At 42.6% G+C, this 21,380-nt stretch overlaps 1 protein-coding gene across 2 annotated transcripts in view; it reads right to left on the bottom strand.

The window, feature by feature from the left end:
- The window catches only part of CDK14 (cyclin dependent kinase 14), a 522,981-nt gene extending 502,715 nt beyond the window's left edge, over positions 1-20,266 (bottom strand). Inside the window, exons 1-2 of one of the 2 annotated variants that reach the window (XM_070424219.1) lie at positions 20,046-20,266; positions 12,199-12,230 (exon numbers count right to left, since the gene is read on the bottom strand). In XM_070424219.1, the coding sequence (XP_070280320.1) occupies positions 12,199-12,230; positions 20,046-20,136 (123 nt within the window). In that variant the 5' untranslated portion in view covers positions 20,137-20,266. The remainder of the gene's footprint in view (positions 1-12,198; positions 12,231-20,045) is intronic. The other variant, XM_070424218.1, reaches the window with a different exon arrangement.
- Positions 20,267-21,380: the final 1,114 nt, after the last annotated feature.

The following is a 21,380-nucleotide window of genomic DNA, read 5'->3' as shown; positions in this document are numbered from 1 at the left end:
ATATGCCAAATGTCTGGTACTCTAACTGCAACTCAGCCCCTTTCTTCCCCATACAAGAAAATACATCAAAACACAACTGAGAGACTGACATCAAACTGCTCTACAATTTTTTAAGGAAATTATTTGCATACTTCAACATGTCAACAGAGTTAGAAGAATGTGTTTGAGGTCAACTAGACTAGAATAGTAATTCCCTGATGCAAAGATACCTTCTAGAATCACACTTGGCAGTCACCTCACATGAGAGTGTCCATAGGTTGAGAGAACACAAATGAGCATATGGCACTGGCAACTGTAGGACTCCCCAGATCCTCTGTCCAATTTCAAGTACAATTTCAGTACTTACAAGTGAGATTGGCCGGCTGCAAAAAAAGTTTATCAGTGCAAAGTCAAACAAGTACTCTACCTGACACAATATCAGCTGAGTATACGATTACATGTTGAAACAATTTTTTATTTTAACTGGTCATAAGAGCCTTAAAATTTTTCCCCCACACATTCCTTACTCATGCATATAAGATTTAAATTTAAAATTTAATGAGTAGCTAGCTATTTAAAATGACTTACACATAAAAACTATTAATCACACTTTCAAAAATGAGTACACAATGTTGCATTATAAGACACTGTAGCAAAGAATACTGCCATATATTGAAATCATTTTTTAAATATTTAAATAAATCCCCAAGCTCATATGCTTAAACAAAAGGAATGGGAAAGAAAAGGAAGGGAAGGGAAGAATAGGGAAGGGAAGGGAACAGAAGGGAAGGGAAGGGAAGGGAAGAAGAAAAGGACAGAGCAGGACAGGAAGAAACGAGGGAAGGCAGGAAGAAAAAAAAGAAAAGAAAATTTAAAAAATAAAAAATAAATTGAAAGTACAGACTATGACTCCAGTACTCAAAAAAACTCTGACATGGTGAGCACACAATAGAGGACACAGGTGCTGTATTATCAAGTTGTACACCTGAAGTGTATAGTTATTAACTGAAGTGTATAGTTATTAATGTTATCTGGATAAATTTAATTTGTAACAAGGAAGAAAATCATTTGATCATAAAAAGTAAATAAAGACACTTGTTTGACCTTAATTTTTTTTAAAAAAAAGACTGAACTCTGATGGCTGAAGGTTTTTGGTCAAGGTAAACATGGTTCTCACCTTCTCCCACAACCACATCAAAAATACAACTAAACTATAGTAGAACAACCATCATTCAGAACAGCCTGAAATCTGGCTGAACGGAAGTCCTACAACTAGGGGATTAAAGAAGCCACATCGAGACTGGTAAGAGGGGCAGAGCCTCAGAATGCACTGCATCCATGTGATTACCTGAGACCCCACCAACTTGCAGGCACACCCAAGCTGTTTCCCGTGGCTTTTCCATACAAATGGCCTGTCTTGGCTCATGCTTCAGACTTTCCTAAAATCTCTCAAACAAGCAGCATCTTGCCTAAGCATGCCCTATACGTCTCACTAAGTGGCCCCAGGCCCGGCATCAGCAGCAGCCATCTGCAGATTGCTTTCTAGCTCATGCCAGATGGCCCGGGGCAGAACATAGGTGGGAGCTGACCTTGGCCTGCACCTCCTGGGAGGTCCCAGAGCCAGTGTACCAACTGGACAGTTTCAGAACATGTTGAAGCACCCCCCAACCTCCTCCAGAAGGGACATACTCAAAGGGTGGACTCAGCAGGCACCAGAGCCCCACTGAACTAAGTCCTGCTCTGTGGGGTGGGCCCCTGCACAGCTGATGTACTACAGCAGTCACAGCCAATCCTTACTGGTACAGCCTATTAGCCTGGGGGTAAATATCACCCATTAATGTGCCAACAGCAATCAAGGCTCAAGTACAAGAGGAGGGTGTACACTGCCCACATGGGGGAAAAGGGTACACCTGGAGTGCCTGGCTCAAGTGACTGGGGAGGCTGTGCCTCTGGGCCTTACAGGACACCTATTACATAAGGTCACTCTCCCAAGCCTCGGAGACATAGCAGCTCTACCTAATACATAGACACAAAGTCAGGAAAACAGCCAAAATGAGGAGGCAAAGAAACATGTCTGAAATGAAAGAACAGAACAAAACTCCAGAAAAAAGAGCTGAACAAAATGGAGACAAGCAATCTACTAGATGCAGAGTTAAAATGATGCTCGATGAACTTAAGGGAAAAGCAGATAAACTTAGAGACAACTTCAACAGCATAAAAAAGGACATAGAAACCATAAATAAAAGAGAAAGCTGAGAATCAAAACAGCGATTTGGAATATAAGGAAGCAAAAAAATACCTAATCAGAAAAACAAAAAGAAAAAAGAACCCCCAAAATGAGGATAATGTAATGAGCCTCGGGGACAACCTCAAGCGTACCAACATTCACATCATGGGGGAGCCAGAAGGAGAAGAGAGAGAGCAAGAAATTGAAAACCTATTGGAAGGAAAGAAGGGAGGAAGGGAGAGAGGGAGGGAGGAGCGGAGGGAGGGAAGGAGGGAAGCTTCCCTAACCTGGTGAAGGAAATAGACATACAAGTCCAGGAATCCCAGAGAGTTCAAAACGAGAGGAACCTAAAGAGTCCCACACCAAGACACATCATAATTAAAATGCAAAGGTTAGGCACTTCTGGCACCAGGAAGACTATCACCATGAAGTTCAACCCCTTCGTGACCTCAGACCGCAGCAAAAACCGCAAACGCCACTTCAGTGCCTCCTTGCACACACGTGCCGCAAGATCATGTCCTCCCCGCTCCAAGGAGCTTTGGCAGAAGTACAACATCCGCTCCATGCCCATCCAAAAGGACGATGAGGCCCAGGTGGTTCAAGGACACTACAAAGGTCAGCAAATCGGCAAGGCAGTACAGGTGTGCAGGTGTACAGAAAGAAATGTCATCTACATCGAGCGGGGGCAGCGTGAGAAGGCTAACGCACACCTGTCTTCCTGGGCATTCACCTGAGCAAGGTGGTTATCACCAGGCTACCACTGGACAAAGATCGTAAAGAAATTCTTGAACACAAAGCCAAATCTCAACAAGTTGGAAAGAGAAAGGCAAATATAAGGAAGACCTTGTTGAGAAAATGCAGGAATAAATATAACCTGTTCTGCAAGCTCGGTTTAGCTGTAGGTTTTTAGCCTGGTGTGTATTCCTTTGAAACTTGTCAAGATGTCTCTGGAATATTTCTTCCCTTCCTGGTTTGGTATTAATATGTGGCTCTGTAAGTCTATTGTTGCTGTTTTGGTTAATTTTATGAATAAACATTAGAAATGTTTCTTTAAAAATATGCAAAAGGTTAAAGACAAAGAGAAAATCTTAAAAGCAATAAGAGAAAAGTAGTTAGTTCCCTACAAGGGAGCTCCCATAAGTGCTGATTTCTCAACAGAAACTTTGCAGGCCAGAAGGGAGTGGCAAGAATTATGCAAAGTGATGAAAAGCAAGGATCCATGACCAAGATTACTCTACCCAGCAAAGCTATCTTTAAATTTGAAGAACATTTAAAGAGCTTCCCAGACCAAAAAAAAAAAGAAAGAAAGCTGAAAGAATTTATTATCACCAAACATTGCATGAAATGTTAGTCTTCTTTATAAAAAAGAAAAAATTTTAAATTATCAAAAATATGAAAAAATGGCAATAAATACATACTTATGAACAATTAAATCTAAAAAACAAAATAAATAAGCAAGCAGAAGAGAAACAGACATATACATACTGAGAACATTTGGATGGTTGCCAGATGGGAGGAGGGTTGGAGAATGGGTGAAAAAGGTGAAGGGATTAAGTACAAATTGGTAGTAACAGAATAGTCATAATATAATCAATAGTCTAATAACTATGTATGGTGTCAGCTTTATAAGTTACCTGAAACTAATAAAATATTGTATGTCAACTGTAATTGAAAAATAAAAATTACCAACCCCCCCCCCCCCCCAAAAAACCTGACCCTTTATTTAGCCGACTGCAATTATCATTATAGTTCCTAGCATAAGAGCCATCTCAAATACAACCAAGCAACTTGAGGATCTGTAGATTATAAATAAGTGGCTCAAATTTCAGTCAGAAGGAAAATGGGTGTGTTGGACTCCCTGTAGCTGGGCCCATTTTGTACTTGTTGAAGGAAATCATAAGTGCCTCGGCTGTATGAAGAGACTTCCCACACCAAAGGTCAGCTTTCTGCAAATGAATTCCAACATGCGAATCAAAGCACTGCCCCAAAGGGAACACCAGCCACCTTCCTACAGGCGAATGGGCCTGTCGCTGGGATGCGCAGTGCTCCGGAAGGGAAAACAGACACTATTCATGCCTTCAACTTCTGCAACATTCTGTCTTTTGGGAATTAAGGAAGATGAAAGTGACTAATTCTCCCAAATGTCATACATTTTGCATTTTGTGACATGAACTTCCTCTCTGAATCTTTACGGCACTACCCAGACATTCTAGGCACTGTCTGGGACTAGACATAATTATGGCAATTATGCCTACCATAATTAGGGAGATGGCAAATGTGATCAAACTGAAGGAAACACTGAAGCACAGAAAGTTTCAAGCCTCCGAACATTTCAACTACATTTCCAACGAGAGAATTAAGGAGGAAGTCAAGTTCTCTTTCAGTCAGTCACCCAAAATGTTGGATTTGAAACATAAGGACTTACTGGCATAATGAGAACAATCTGTAAATTTCTAGACATCTTACATGGGATAGGTCATATCTTCCAGGGCTGGCAGACACGGACCATGGTGAAAATAAAATAGGATATACAGTTATATAAAATCTTACTCTACAGAGTAACACCGTGTCTATGCCCAGGCCCCACACCAGAAGATAACAGGAACTGTCCGCCTATAAATGTCAGTGGATAAATTCTCTGAACCTGGCTAGACTGAGAGTCAGGTTGAGAGCATGTCCAGAGTCTCACACAGACCAGACATCAATAAACCCCTGATGCACAAATCTCTGAAGTGAAGTGAAGGAAGTATCATGACAAGAAAAACATTTTGGGAAGAGTAACAGATGGAACCATGAGTGACGTCAATTAAGAGGTTATTGGGATAAAATAGGTAAAAGAGATAAAGTCTTGAACTGAGGTCATAGGAGCTTGAATGACAATGAAGACACTGAAGTCAGAAATGACTGTTTGATAAGGTGGAAAGATGGGCAAAAGATGGATCATGAGAGGCCTTGAAAGCCAAGCTAGGAGTGTGGACTTGAATCTGTAGCTGACAGGAAGCTTTTACTAAAATATTCGGCTATGCGGCGGGTGAAGAGCCTGATGTGTATTTCGTATCTGTCATTCAGCTGGAACTGAAGGCAGGGAAGCCAGTTAGACCACGGCAAGTCCAGGCAGGACAGGATGAGGCTGAACATGCACCTCAGTGGTGGGAATGGAGATGGCACGGGGACAAGGGCCAATGCCTGGGTTTAGGGCTCGGGTGATGGTGTCAGGTTTTCGCCCTGGAAAACCATGTGGCTGTTACAGCCAGTCACTGAGATAGGAAAGAGAACGGGTGCAGGTTTAGGGAAAATGAGAATCAGTAACATTTTGTAAGTGCTGAGACTGAGGTGACCTTGAAAGGCAGAGGCAGAAGCATCTAGTGGGCAGCTGGACCTCACGGTGTGGCGTTCAGAAAGCTGAGTCAGCCACACTGACGTGAGTATGATATTACGGGGCAGCCAGAAGCAAGGGAAGGACAAACCCCTCGAGGGGGGGCATGAAAACATGACCACAGAGGACAGAGGGTTTCTGGTATGATGAAAGAGATGGGGAACTTCACCACGCTCAGGGCCTATGGTGTAACACCTAGACACAAAGGAAGAAACAGAAAATGTAGATAAGACTCAATTATACCATTTCTGGCATGGAAGGGAGGGGAAGGAATCAAGAGGAGAGGAGGAACTAGCCTAGCACGGAAAAGACAACCGTCCTCCAAGATGGGGTGGGGGTGGGAAGTAAGATTGGAGCAAAGGAAGGTACATGGGTGGGTGAGGTGCTGATGCCTAATAGCATTAAGTGTTGTAAGAAGGTAGAGGGAGTTACGAGTTGCCCTTTTTCCACCAAAAAATTCCTATGTTGAAGTCCTTTAACCCCCAGGGCTTTTGAATGTGATCTTATTTAGAAACAGGGCCCTTTCAAATGTAACTGGTTAAATTAAGATGAGGTCCTAATGGAGCAAAGTGGGACCCTAATTCAGTTTGATTGATGTCCCTACAAAAAGGGGAAATATAAAATTGAGGGAAGACGATGTGAAGAAGCCAAGGGAGAAGGTGGCCATCCACAAGGTAAGGAAAGGGGCTTGGAATACATCCTTCCCTCACAGACCTCAGAAGAAACCAACCCTGCCGACACTTTGATTTCAGACTTCTGGTCTCCAAACTGTGAGACACTCCATTTCTGTCATTTTAAGCCACCCAGTTTGTAGTGAATTTCTATGGCAACTCTAGCAAACTAATACAGAGGGAAAGTCATCTACTTAAAGGAAGGAGGGTTGCTAGGAGGTTTGGGGAGAGTGGAAAGGTTTCGGCAGGAACGAGGCCAGCCACACAGTATGCACAGCTGCCTCAGGTTCCAGCTGAGGCTGGAGAGGATAAATGTACTTACGCTGTGGTGTGATATCCTCCAGCAGCTCTTGGCAAGAAAGGAAAAGACGCCAGCTCAAAATCAAGGGCTGGCAGAGTCTATTACAAGCAACGTACAAAGGGGCAAGGCTATTGAGGATACTGGCAAGAGAGTGATGTGCCATAAATGAACAGGGAAGCAGGGGATGGACTGTGGGCTGGAGGAATGGACAGCGCAAGCAAAGGAGGGGTTACCTGGAACCTGGAAGCCAGCGATGAAGAAGAGACAGAGGGAGTGCAGCCGGAGTGAGAGGGCTAGGAAGGGAAGGTTATTCCTGGGATTTATTATTTTTAAATATTTTTTTGAATTCAAAGAGGAAGGGAGAGGGAGACGTAGAAACATCAATGATGAGAGTGAATCACTGATCAGCTGCCTCCTGCACACCCCACACTGGGATCGAGCCCACAACCTGGTTCATAGGTCGAAGCTCAACCACTGTGCCATGCCGGCCAGGCTGGGATTTATTACTTTCGATGAGAAAGTCAGGGAAGTCTGAAGTGAGACCCTTGTATACAATGCATACATCATTCACACAGACCCCGAGGCCTCCAACGATGATGGTTGGGGTGAGAAAAGACTGCAACAACTTCCACTACCCTCAATGGATGGAAAAGAATGACCAGGAATATCCCCAAATTGTATTTGTACCTAACCCCTGGACTCTAGTTCTCATAAAAATCACCACCACATTTATCATTGCAGGTCAGTGTTATAGTTACATCTTTATACAAAATAGCCAAGAGGGGCATGGACTAGAAGCTGAAATCGATGGATACTGCCCCCATCCATCTCACAGAATGATCACATTCAGCAGACAGGAAGCAAGTTAACCTAGAAGAAGGTACTTGAAGAAGTTACAGTTCAAATGTAAAAATGTGAAGCTATTTAGTAGGCTTTGTACACACTTTTTTAGCATATAAAAAATAAAATAGCTAGAAAATGGCCGAAACCGGTTTGGCTCAGTGGATAGAGCATAGGCCTGCGGACTGAAAGGTCCCAGGTTCGATTCCGGTCAAGGGCATGTACCTGGGTTGCGGGCACATCCCCAGTAGGAGATGTGCAGGAGGCAGCTGATCGATGTTTCTCTCTCATCGATGTTTCTAACTCTCTATCTCTCTCCCTTCCACTCTGTAAAAAAACAATAAAATATAAAAAAAAAAAAAAATAGCTAGAAAATGGCAATGTGTTGGCAGTCTCTTATATTTCGCAAACATGAAATAACTGAACAGAGTGAAGGACAATTAGAAAAATTCATAAGTGACCACCTTTTTTTTTTCCAAACAAATAAGTGCTTAACTATCTGGATCATATACCATAAACAAATAAAACTCTTCACATTTAAAAGGTTTATTTTAGTCACTAAAATTTCTGTATTTCTCCCCCAAAGAGCCAAGCATAGTCAACACTTTGTTCTGACAACTTATCTGAGCTAAAGTAACCGAGGCATGAAGCAGAACTAAAACTACACGGTTTAAACTCAATTTATGCACAAGAACCATTCATGAACTGCTGTGGCTTTCGACTTTTCCAACTCTTTCTATACACATCTATGTATACTTAATTGGAACTTTTGCTCCCAAAGTTCAAAAGGTTTTCTGCGTGGTAATTTTACATTGGGGCAGATTAACTGTATTTCTGACCTTTTACATTTTAGGTATTATTATTATTATTATTATTTTAAAAACAAATAAAATTTTAAAAAATAAGATTCAAAAATTTACCAGAAGTCATAGTATAGCTATTGTTAACTGCCCCAGGAGGAATGGACCCACTCGGGGGACATGCCATGCCATTTATTGGGGACCAAAGGTGAGAAAGGAACTTGGGAAGTTCTGTAACAGTATCACAGTTATGAAGTTGACACTTACTGGCTCCCATCACCATGTCACCAAAAACACTGTATCCACTTAAAACTATGACACAAAATAGCAATGTTCTCTCATGCTTCAATGGGGCTTAACCATTTGTTTCTCCAGCAATTATTTATTTGGCCCCTTCATTTTGGCCATGTACTGTGTCAAACACTGAGGCTCCAAAGATCAGAAAGTTCGGGGGCGGAAGGGGGAGTTTTGTAGGGGGAAAAAAACAACAAAAAAATAAACTAAAACCGATAAAATTTTACTTGGGATATCCTTATAGATGATTAGTCTGTCTATATCAAATGTGCAGATTAAACCCACAGAACATAAAATGCTTCATATTTTAATCAGGACCCAGATGCACAATGAATTCAGAGCAAAATGATCATCCTTAGAACATCTTCTCTCCAAATATGATGGCTTCAAGAAAATTCCCTTTTCCAACAAAACTACCTACCAATGTAACCATCTGAGGCCCTCAATACTTAATTTCCAAAGTGCCTCTCATTTTCTCTCTACAGCAAGCATTAGAAGGCAGTTTCTGAATAAATTCCGGGCTGGTTATGAAAATTAATAAATTCCAGTCAGGGTATTGCAGCCTATTTAAGAACAAGTAAATAAGCATATTTTTCAAATAGGTCTATATTTTTTTCTTCTCCATTCAAGGTCAAACATGTACACACACCCTAGAAAAATCCTCTGTGTAAACCAAGGAGTTGCAACTAGACTCCAGCTCCAGGCGTTCTGTAGGAGGCCACAGAGCCAAGGAGCTCCAGCTCAGAAATGCCGAGAGTGAGAAAAGCTATCACATCCCAATGCCGATCTACCTGGTAAGATGCTGACCCAGCCCCGGGTTTTAAGATTCAAATCATAAGATCACAAAGCAAGTTCCAGAAAACTTCTATCGCTACAATCTGAAGATGACCTTAGAAGTCACTGACTTCCGGTTTATATAATCACAGATCTGGGGCTCTTTTCTGATCTTGGTAAAATTGTAATTTTATGTTGATTGTTACATAGAATTCTATCATACATTTAAACATAAGAAAGCAACCTGAAGGTGACAGTCTAACTGATTGGTTTACAAATGAGAAATTGAGCCCTGGGTAAATTAAATGACTTGCCCGCTAGGTAGGAACTGGCAAATGACAATTCACATCGTCTGACACTCAGTTCAACACTTGCTCTCCTTATTGGCAACAGATATTGACTCTTATTCAATAGTTAGTTATTGGCTGTTAACCATGTGCAAGACTCCTGAGGGATCACAAAGCTGAATGCAGTCATCCTCGGACCGACCTGGAATGACCTGCAATGTAGTAGGTTTTAGACAATTGTTTTAGTCTTAATTAATATGCAAATCATCACACAAAAGCTTATATGGAATTCTAGTGGAATATCTGAAATAACTCTCCTCATAGCTCTAATTCTTAATTTCGAACTAAATCAACCTTGTAGCCTGCTTCCCAACCCCAACTACAGAAGGTGGATGTCATGGTGAGAGCATCAGTGAGGAGGAGGAGGAGGAGGAAGAGGAGGAGGAGGAGGAGGAAGAGGAGGAGGAGGAGGAGGAAGAGGAGGAGGAGGGAGAAAAAGACAAGGACAACGATAATACCAATAATGAGACATTTCCTATGTGCCCATCACTGTTCTGGAACCTTAATCCTTAGTTGATTTAATCCTCACAATTTTGTAAAAGGCTTGGAAAGAGTCAATCAAGTGCTCTTGAGAAGGTGGCTAAATTAGGGTTTCCTTATACCCAGGCAGCCTTTACTACTGCTGCCTCCCAGGCTGCTGACATGGGTCTTCCCCTGATTAACTGGAAACTCCAGGCCCTCCAGACCTCAGTTTCTCCATCTGTGAAATGGTGATGTGGGCCACGTACCCTCCAATGTCTCTTCCAGGGGTAGCATTCTGAGATCTACTGGTCAGAGGTATTTAACCAATCTCTTGTGGCACCGAGGAAGGAAAACACTTTGTACAAGCTAAGGATAATTTTCCCCAAATTACAAAATCCAGACTTTGTGCAGAGGTTTTGGGGTAATGGAGGGTGGGTAGTTAGTGGGTATGGTATATACATCCTTAACTTTCATCTAGGCTCCAGCCCTAGCTTATTTTGAAAGCCACATGTCACAGCCACAGGGCAGCGTAACATACAATCATTAACAATGGCATTTAAACAAGAGGTGTTTTACATGGCTAGCGATGATTAGTAGTCACGTGTAAAAATATAGGAGAGTAACATGTGTGGTCCAGGTGAGAAGGAAAAGAGCCGGCTATAATATGTGGGCTGTGGTTTTCCGCTTGTTTCTTAACACGAGGAAAGAAACAAGAAGAACTTTCAACAGTGGTTGCAACTGGCTAATAGGATCTGGGAGACTTTGCCTGCTCCTTTTTCTTATTTTTCTTTTTTATGAGAGCTCACATTACCTCCCCAATTAGAGGGGAGGCTTTTCTTTATAAAGAGAAAAAAGGTGCCCAATATTCTCACATTGATTTCTTCTGAGAAAGAAGAAAATACTCTCCTACAAACATCTCAGTCACCCTGCTGAAATTCCAGAAATACGGGTTTAGAGAACATCATGATTACTACTGCGGACGGACGGGGAAGAGTAGATTCCTCTACTGCCTCAGGTCTAGAGGAACTAAGTGTTACAGGATGTTTCAGGAAGGCTGGCAGGGGAAGTGGCTTTGGAGTCCAGGGACACAGCTTTGCAGAGCTGGGCCCGGGAAAAAGAACAGGTGCAGCAGACGAAGCAGCCGACCGTGAGAGCCAAATGACGCCAGCCCCATCCAGAAATCCCGGTCTGGAGCAGGTTCTCCCTGAGCAGTCCTGCCCTGCGCCACCGCCGGCCACGTGGCCAAGAGGACTTGCCAGGCTCACCAACGTCCTTTCCTCTCTGAAGCCCGAGAGCAGAGGGTGACAGGTAACATCTTTCATGGGATCTGCCGCGGTGAACCACACCAAACGAATCTAGGCTTTCATTAGCCTTCAGGATAAGCCCATCGTACAGACACATCTGTGTTCATAGAAAAACATGTAATATGTATATACGTATACACATGTGGCCCAGTTCACAACACAGATCAAGTGCCGTGGCTTGGGATGGCAACAATGAAACACCACCTTATAGCACTCTGGAGAACGTTTTGAAAACACATTATTTCTCTGGTGATCCCCACTGATACAGGAAAAAGCTCAGGAAAGAGTACAATTGAAAAATCACATTCAGAATGCTATTAGTTACCTCTGCCTGACTCAACCAGGCTCTCTTGCTGCAGCAGGTAGAGAAAGACGGGTCTGATACACAAAGAACAGGAAAACTAGAACGGGAAAAGTCAGCTCGTCCTCTGGGAGTCTGACAGACAATACGTGGCGTCAACATGGCATCGCACCCTGATCCAGAGGAGGTGTGCGAGGGCGCGGCGGTGCCCAGCAGCTCCAGGCTGGCCCCGAGCACGCCCAGCACACCGGGCTGGGCCAGCACTGCCACCGGCAAGGCAGCACCACCAAGGCCTACGGGGGTCTCCGCGTGTTTGTTAATTTAAAAAGACATATTTTTGTTCACTCATTCAACTGATTTAAAATTGACAAATAATACAGTGTAACTAAAGAGATATCACCTCTTGTTGGTTTCTTTTTTAAGGCTTTTTTTTTTCTGTTTCTAAGTGTGAAGTTGGCACCTATTGACTTTACTTGGCAGTAATTAAATACATCTAACATTAGATAAAGAAATTTAACCTACCTCATCAAAGGTGGTGTCGTCTTTCTTCAAAGCTATAAAATAAAAAAAGGAAAGGAAACAGTTATTGTGAAACATCTCAAAAAAGAGGCCAAGTATCTAAGTTCTAGAAAACAGAGAAAAATACCAAAGCAGTATGGTGTTTTCATTTCAGAAAGTAAAACTGTACCCCAACCTGAATAACAATGTTACAATACAAAGAGGAAAACTGCAAATGGGAGAGAGAATTGCACAGCATGCATCTTTGTGAACACTCTCATACATATGTAAATGAGACTGTCCTCCCAAGTATGGAAAAGAAGTATGCATATCCTTCCCCTACCTCTTCTGTTGTAGGAAAATGTTTAAATGAAAGTATGAAAAAAAAAAATCAAAAAGTAAGATTAAAGAAATTTCCCCTTAAACTTCTGGGTTTTAAGCATATATATTTACGCATGGTTTAGGGACCTCCCAGACCAACCGTTAGGATGACACCCACTCTTCACAGGGCTCTGAATGAGATTTTCATACTGAGAAAAATTTAAGTATGGTGATGAAAGACCAAGCACGTACAATAAGCACTGCAGCTACATAATTCAAACATTTCAACATGAGAAACTGTATAACAAAACATCAACAAAGAAAACAATGCGTTCAGAATATTTATAGGAACTAGTGAATACCTGAAATTTATTTTAAATATATATATGGCTTCAGAACTGAAAAAGAGAAAGAGGAGTATTTCATGCATAGTTGGCAAACAGCTCGTTCCTTAAATCCTACAATTACTTAGAATGTTTCATATTAAGGTAATGCAGAAAGTAGCTAATTTAAATGAAACCACCCGTTGGGAGAGATGTTTCAAATTTATAGAACTGTGCATAGGCGTTTACTGGTCTACACTGGATAGTTCTCCAGCTAGAAATACTTGGGTAGCTCTTACCTGGAAAGCCATGTTTGGACAAAAGCAATGGAAAGCAAATTATTTTGGCAATTAAGCTCCGAGAGAAGCTTAAGTTATCATATCAGCTGAAGTTATCATATCAAAGCTTACATGGTATAGTCTAGCAATCTTAAAAAGATTATTTTTCTGTTTCATACTAAAAATTTGTCACTTTAAAACATCAGTAAGTATGTGGTTATGGTGGTGCCATTAAGGGGGATGAGGGCAGGTTGAGGGAGATAAAATGTTTCTGAAAGTTTAATTCTTAGCCTTCCCCTTTTGCCTAAGAAACTGATCTGGAATAGATTCCTCTACTTCCTTTAATTTTGAACAATTTCTTCTGAATGGAAAAATTAAAAGAAAAGTCCTATTGTCCCAGTCTCAAATGGCTTCTCTCACATTCAATTACACATATTTTATTATGTATTTTGTTAAATTTACATGAAATCTCAAATAACCTATTTTGATCGAAATACATATACAAGATCCTAGGTGTTCTTGATAGCTAGGGTTAATTCTGAATGGTTAAATTTTAACTTAGAATGTAAAACTTCTCATCTAGAAGGCTTTCTTTAAATACCGGTCAACAATGTTACTAGACTATACCCCTCACTCCCTCAACCCAAAGCATGTCCTTTAATTAACATACATGACTAGTGATTCTGTTATAAAATATTAGTGACCTACATAAATTAAATATAGACAAATGGTTTCATCTAAAAAAAATATTTGGAATAGAAATGATTAGCTCATTGATTTCAAATACAAAGTCAACTATTGTCCAGCCTCAGACCTAGCACATTTAACAAAGATTAATGGAAATCATTTTGAAACTGCCATATAAGATACAAACAGCAGCAAGCTTATAATTCACAGTACAAATTTTTAAATGTATTTATTTTGGACATGATAAACGTTCTGGAAATTCAGCCATGGTTTTTCTTACGCAAAGCATCCAATAAGAACTAGAGTTGAGCCCAGCTGGTGTGGCTCAGTGGTTGAGCGCTGACCCATGAACCAAGAGGTCACGAGTTCAATTCCTGGTCAGGGCACATTCCAGCACTGCAGGCTTCATCCCCAGTAGAAGGTGTGCAGGAGGCAGCTAATAAATGATATTTCTCTCTCATTAATGTTTCTATCTCTCTTCCTTCCTCTGTCTCTAAAAATCAATAAAAATATATTTTTTAAAATAATTAGAATTGATACTATCCCTTAGGGAATTGCAAATATGAAATGAAGTCCCTGAAGTTGAGAGATGAAGAAAGCAGAAAATCAGAATTCTTCAACACCCAGTGTGGACTATTTCCTTCTTGTTCCCTCCCGCCCCCCCCCCCCCCCCCCAAATCCTGCCAATTCCTCCAACATTCTGGATAAAGATGTGGGGTCTGTAGATAAAAAGAGGAAATAGAAGAGGAAACTGCAGGTGTATTTTCTAAGATATAAGAGCAGGAAGCCAGATTCTCTCCCCTACACATTATTCTCGAGTCCTGGATACTACAAGGGAGAACGTTTTAAGACCAAGAAGTCTATGGCTTCATTGAAACCCTCTATTGCTAGACTGACACCTTACACGGAAACCTTGCCCTGAACAACAGTTAGTAGTAACAACAAAGGCCAATTAAAGGTGTCATTTCCAAATATTTATCAGGTCACTGATGACCTAAACAAGCATACAACATCTCATTATTGATTACATTCCCTGATTGTCATTAATCATTCACATAAATGTAAGCCCACAATTGTCTTCATAGATACCATGGAATAATAAGCATATTACATGTTTCTGGGTTAACAGCGGGGCATTTATTAAGCCATTTAATATAATCAGACTTCTATTCATTCTTCTGCTCAGACATTGCTTCCTCTAGAAAGCATTCCATGATCTCACCAAGACTAAAGAGATACCCATCCTATGTTCTCCAACAGCAAATTATGCCAATCTTCAAGGTAGAATTTTTCACTATACACATAGCCTATGCCCCTTCATTGGCCTGTCTTCTCTTAAAGTCATGAGGACAAGGACCAATATCAATGCCAGCATAATATCTAGAACATAGCATGTACTCAATAATTAATCAGTTGTTGAATTAATAGGCTATGTATCTCAATGGCAAAAAGACAACACCTTACATTTGAGACACTCTAAAGTTTTGGCATATGAAAACCATACACTATGCTCTCTTATGAAAGGATCCTTGATATGAATTCATTTCATATTTTTCAAATTAAAATCTTTTAAAACTACATTGAGAGAGGGACAACAGCTAAATTTTGTCTCACCCTTTCTTACATTTCTCTTACATTTCTGTTTTCTGACAGAATGGACTTATCAAATGACAACTAGATTCTAGAGTTACACACTTTTAGCACAAGGTAACGAACCCAAAAATTCAGTGTAACCACAGACTCTTCCTTTTACTCAGTTCTCCCAATAAACTCTTCTAAAGAAATGGTATACATGGGTTTCATCTCAAATATCAAAGAGCATTAACTTCCTTTCTCTAGGAGAAAATCCAAATAAGGGTGAAGAAATGCATTCATATGAATATGATGAAATGTCAGTTTGACCTTACTCTTATACCAGATACTACAGAAAACCTTTCGCCTCCTAGACCAGCGGTTCTCAACCTGTGGGTCGTGACCCCTTTGGGGGTCGAATGACCCTTTCACAGGGGTCGCCTAAGACCATCAGAAAACACATATATAATTACATATTGTTTTTGTGACTAATCCCTATGCTTTAATTATGTTCAATTTGAAACAATGAAAATACATCCTGCATATCAGATATTTACATTACGATTCATAACAGTAGCAAAATTACAGTTATGAAGTAGCAACGAAAATAATTTTATGGTTGGGGGTCACCACAACATGAGGAACTGTATTAAAGGGTCGCGGCATTAGGAAGGTTGAGAACCACTGTCCTAGACTAACATTCAAAAATAAATAAATAAACCAAAGCACTTGTATGCATGCATATTGGCAATACCAATGGACACAGACACTGGGGTGGTGAGGGCTTGTCCTAAAGGGTGGGAGTGGTGGGGGGTCAATCGGGAGAAAAAGGAGACATATGTAATACTTGAAACAATTAAAAAAAACAAAACAAACACAATAACCACTAGCAAAAAAATAAACTAAATCAATAAATTTTCATATAAACTTTCTAAAAAAATTAACAAATTCCCATTTGTCTTTGTTTATGCTAGCCTAAATTTAAAAAACAAAACAAAACACGAGACAACTATAGCAATTGTTAAATAAATCAATACACAGACACTATGTAGCAGTAAACCATAAATACTAATGAAATTCAATTACACCCATATTATAAAAGAACCATAGCTGTATAACAGTCACTCCCTGGCAGATGTCGTAAATCAGAGTGCCATGGCCTGAAAGCCAACGTGTTCTATTAGACCTTCTACAATACAGTAATCTCAGATCAGCTGTATTTGAGATGGGCAGTGACAAAGTTGGCATGATCTTTCACACAGGAATAAATTACACATTAGCACTGCCACTTTCATGTAGTCAGAATTATTATTAATAAACATTGATTGGATATCACCTACTTTCAAAGTCACCCTTATTTTCTGTAGCTGAATGATTAATACTTCCTATGGCTAAACAAAAATACTGTACATTTTATCACATAACAAGCTACACTTTTGAATCATACTAAAAAAGCAAAATAAAGTCAGTATGTTCATTTTAAAAGCCATCACAGATTGGTTAAAGTGAATGAATATGTTGTGATATTGGATTCTTCAACAGGAATAAACATGTATTCTTTGATCTCCTCAAGAAGTACCCATGAAGAAAGGAGAAAGATAGAAGATAAACAAAGTAATGAAGGAATAGTAGCCTCCAGAAATGATCTCCATCATGTGGCACATATTGCACTAGATATTTTATGTATTTTTATCTGATTTAATCTTCACAACAACCTTAAGAAAATTTACAAATGAGTACTCTGGCGTTTGGGGAAATTCTGCTGGTTGCCCAAGGTACACAACAAGCAGAAAAAAAGGGGGTTCAAAACCCCCTTTAACTAATTAATTAAACCCCTAAACAATTAACAAATCCCCATTTGTCTTTGTTTATACTAACCTAAATTTAAAAGAAAAAAACCATGAGACAACAATTGTAATTCCTAAACAAACCAATACACTGACACTATTTAGCAGAAAACCATAAATACTATTGGAATCACCTACTTTCAAAGAAATGACATTTCTTCATGTTCATTTGAATGCACTTCTTCCCCCTTATTTGGATTTTCTCCTAGAGAAAAGAAGTTTATACTCTGATATTTGAGTCCAACTCCAAAACCTATCCTGTTTTCAGGCTAGCTCTACTGTAAAGTCAGGGGCCACTTCTTCCCTTACTTCTCTTGCTTTCCACCAGAAGATCAATTATGTCAGTATGATGCAATCACAAATAATGATAACATATTGTGAGCATCTATTGAGTATTACATACCACACAGGACCTCATATGTATTATTCCACTAATGCCCATAACAAAATTGATTTGTACACAAAAAAAACTGAAGCTCAGAAGTTGAGGGACCTGTCCAAGGTCATTCAGCGACAAGTAGCAACACCAGAAATCCCCAGTCTGTGACACATAGCCCACAACACCCTTTACCTATATACTATATAATTCCATCGTAAAACCTCAACTCAACAGCCTCCAAGACCTTAAAAATCCTTAACTAGCCGAAACCGGTTTGGCTCAGTGGATAGAGCCTCGGCCTGAGGACTGAAAGGTCCCAGGTTCGATTCTGGTCAAGGGCATGTACCTGGGTTGCGGGCACATCCCCAGTAGGAGATGTGCAGGAGGCAGCTGATCGATGTTTCTCTCTCATCGATGTTTCTGGCTCTCTATCTCTCTCCCTTCCTCTCTGTAAAAAATCAATAAAATATATTTTTTAAAAAAAATCCTTAACTAATGAGATCGATTTCACTGATTTTTGATTGTGCAAACACAACAGCAAGAAAATATATGGATAACAAAGGTTCATTTTTCTGTAATGCTACTTGGAATAAATGTCTTGGGCTTAAATCATAATCACTTTAAATCTCTTTATCTCCTTTTACAGTATTCCAGAATGAGATAGGCTATTCAGAATCAAGACTTTCCATCAATACAATAATCAGTTATGTTTACTGCACTGTACTGTTTCCGAAAGGAAGTAAAATCTACTAGATCTTAGAAGGCATTTTAACAAGAGCCAGAATCAAAAGGAGTTTCACATCACTAAATCTCAGGAAGCTAGCTAGAAAATCCAATTAACTATACTGCCCCATTTGACAGCACTGTAGTTCATCTAAATTTTACTGATTGTCGATCAAAACCTTGAAATTATTTAAACATAAGGAATTTTTATATTAATGTCCTTGGTTTCTTACTGAGATTCAATTGCAATGAATTATTTAACAAAAAAACTGGAAGGGCTCCAACAGAGTCATTAGCATTAGTAAATATACAGTTAATGTGTTTTAGAACAGGGCTTAATGGACTGCAGACCGCCTCCGTGATGGTCCGGGTGGGGGGCTGACACATCCTCCTTAATAATGAGCACCAGCTCCACACCTTGTCCCCTTCACTCTTCTTACTTCCAAGCTTCATTTGAATGTACAGACTCTTCATAGGCATCCCTAGCTGTAAAAGTGAAACTGCAAATAGCCAATGCATGTAATGCATAAAACCGGGACTAAATACTGGGTTCACACAGTAACTTTACAGTCATCTTGGGAAAGATTTGGTACCCCCATGTGAAATTTTAAGTTAAAGGAAAACTAAATGTTGGCCCATGTTTTGTTTTACTGGGAGAAAGTTTACATGTTTTCCAATGCACTTATATCATGATTTTTTAAATCAGTGGATAGAAGGATGACAACAATACTCATGTGCACTCCAGGTTTTTATTTTGAAGAAACGCTTGCTTAATTCCCATTAACACTTTCATTAACGGGGATGACACGTTAAAAAAAAAAGTGAAACGAAGGCTAGAAGTCTTCTTAGGATTTTTAGTGCTAGCATGATTTTCTTGCTGAAAGCAGTTAGCTGTCTAAATGAAAGTTATGTTAGGTGCCAGCCACTGTGTGAAGGTTTAAAGGGGTTTTCTATGGCCAACCCTAGAAATCTAGCAAACCCATTCCACGTGATACTGTTGTCACCCAGCTACAGTCTGTCGCATGAATTTATTCTTAAACGTTCAAACATTTCTCGGTCGGTTTTTATTTGTCGGTTGGTTGGCTGGTTTAAAAGACAATACTAGCCCTGGAGCTCTAACACATGGAAGAAGTTCTGGAGACATTCCTGAATGTCCTGGCAAGTTCACAGCGCGCATTTCCCTGCAGCGATGGGAAAATTCAGAGACCTCGGGACGGAACACCCAAATTTCGCTTTCGAGGACCTGAGTCCGGAACAAAAGGTCCCCAGGTACCTGTCCCACTTCCCTTTAGGTTCGCTGTGTTAAACAATGCCAGGGCACAACGCAACGTCTCACCAATTTCCAAAGCCCGATTATTGACTAAACACCCCAAACCAACACCGCCTGCGCGCACAAAATAACAACTGACCCAGGCAGCCGCCCAGTCCCCCAGCAGCGGGGGCAGGGGCGTCCCCTCGCCGGTCCCCCCGCGGGCGCGAAAGCCCGAGCGGTAGCAGCGAGGACGGGAAACCCAATTTGTAGGCTTACAATAACCCACAAATGAAACCCCAGACCCTGAAGGAAAGGGGTGTCGCCAGCCTCCCCCAGGTCCCGGACGGCGTTCCCTCCATCATTGGCGCGGAGCTCAGCGCACCCCACGGGAGCCAGGGCTGCCGAGGCAGCGCCGGTGCCAGGAGCGCGGGGCAGAAGGAGCGGACGCCGGGGGCGCCGGGCCAAGCGCCCGGGCAGCGCGCCACTCACCGATGCGACTGAAACTCTCCGACAAAGTTCTCCGCAACTTCTTCATCTTGCCGATCTTCTCGGCCGGCTGTGCTTCAATGAGGTCGCACATCTGGGCGACGCCGGGCCACGGCAACTTCCCCAAACTGGTCCAGAGCGGAGCGCAGACAACGGCGAGAGCGCGGCGCGGGGAAGGCGGCGCCTCCGCCTCCGCCTCCGCCTCCTCCTCCGCCCGGGAGGCGACGCGCAGGGCTCGGGCAGCGAGCCGCGGGCTCCGCTCAGGCCTGGCCGCCGCTGGGCGGGCGGGGGCCTCCTACGTGGTGCCGGGGGCGGCCACGATCGCCGCGGCCGTGGTGGCTCCGCGCCGCGTCGCCGCCGCCCGGCTCATTTTCCCTCCTTTGTAACCCGGCGCGGCGGGCAGGGGGGCGGCGCCGCCGGAGCGGGGGCGGGGGCGGACCGGGCACCAGGTGCGGGAGCCGGGGTCGCCAAGGGCGCGGGGCGAGGGCGGAGAGAAGTTCTCAGCCCCGAGTTCCGGGCGCTCGGGGGTAAGGAACCGCGGCGGGGCACCGCTGCCCGCCCCGCCCTCGCCGCCCCTCCCGCCGCCGCTGCCCCGCCTTCCCCTCGGCGATGGCCCCCCAGGCGCGGGACCCCGGCGCGACCTCGGCTCCCCGCTCGCCCGCGTCGTCGGCGGCCCTCCCCACCCCGCTGGCGCCCCCGCGGCGCCCCCTCCTGGCCGCCCCGCGCTCCTCTCCCGGCCCTGCCGCCCCGCCCGCCCGCGCGCGGGAGACCCGGGCCCGGGGAGGGCCGAGAACCCGCAGGGCTGGGAGCGGGCGACGCCTGGGGACCCCCGTCTCGGGCCGTGGACAGGCCCCTGAAAGGAAAGGATTGAGCCTAGATCTTTTATCCAAGTGGTTTTCTCTCTGCCACGACCCCGTGTGACCAGAGCGCGGAGCTGGGGGGTCAGGGGGAGGGCCGCCGCCGCAGTCTCCGGGTCAGGGTGGGGGAAAGGCCTCGGGGACACCCTCAGGCTTCGCGGTGACTTTTACTATGATCATTTGGCCGAGGAAGCTGTGAGGGGAAAGATGCAGAGGGAAAGGTGTGCTGGTTGAGAGACCAGAGCAGAAGCAGGAGCTCCAACTCGAACCCCGCCAAGCAGGGCTAGGGCTCTGTTTCCTTCATCCCCACGACACGCTGAGCGACAGAGGGGATGGAGATGTGATTTCTGATGTGAATACCCAGTTCTGCAGTAAATAGCAAACAGAAGTCGTTAGTCTGTTTCCCACGTTCAGAATACACGTCTAAATTGGAAGACTGAGAAGCCAAGGAGATTCTGACCTCCTCTTCCCCCACCTCGAA

The sequence above is a fragment of the Myotis yumanensis genome, unplaced genomic scaffold (genome assembly GCF_028538775.1).
Source record: "Myotis yumanensis isolate MYYU_CA2020_CCGP unplaced genomic scaffold, mMyoYum1.0.hap1 SCAF_9, whole genome shotgun sequence".
NCBI classification, from domain to species: Eukaryota; Metazoa; Chordata; class Mammalia; order Chiroptera; family Vespertilionidae; genus Myotis; species Myotis yumanensis.
The sequence above is the reverse complement of the archived record's forward strand: the minus strand, read 5'-3'. Positions and strand labels throughout refer to the sequence as shown.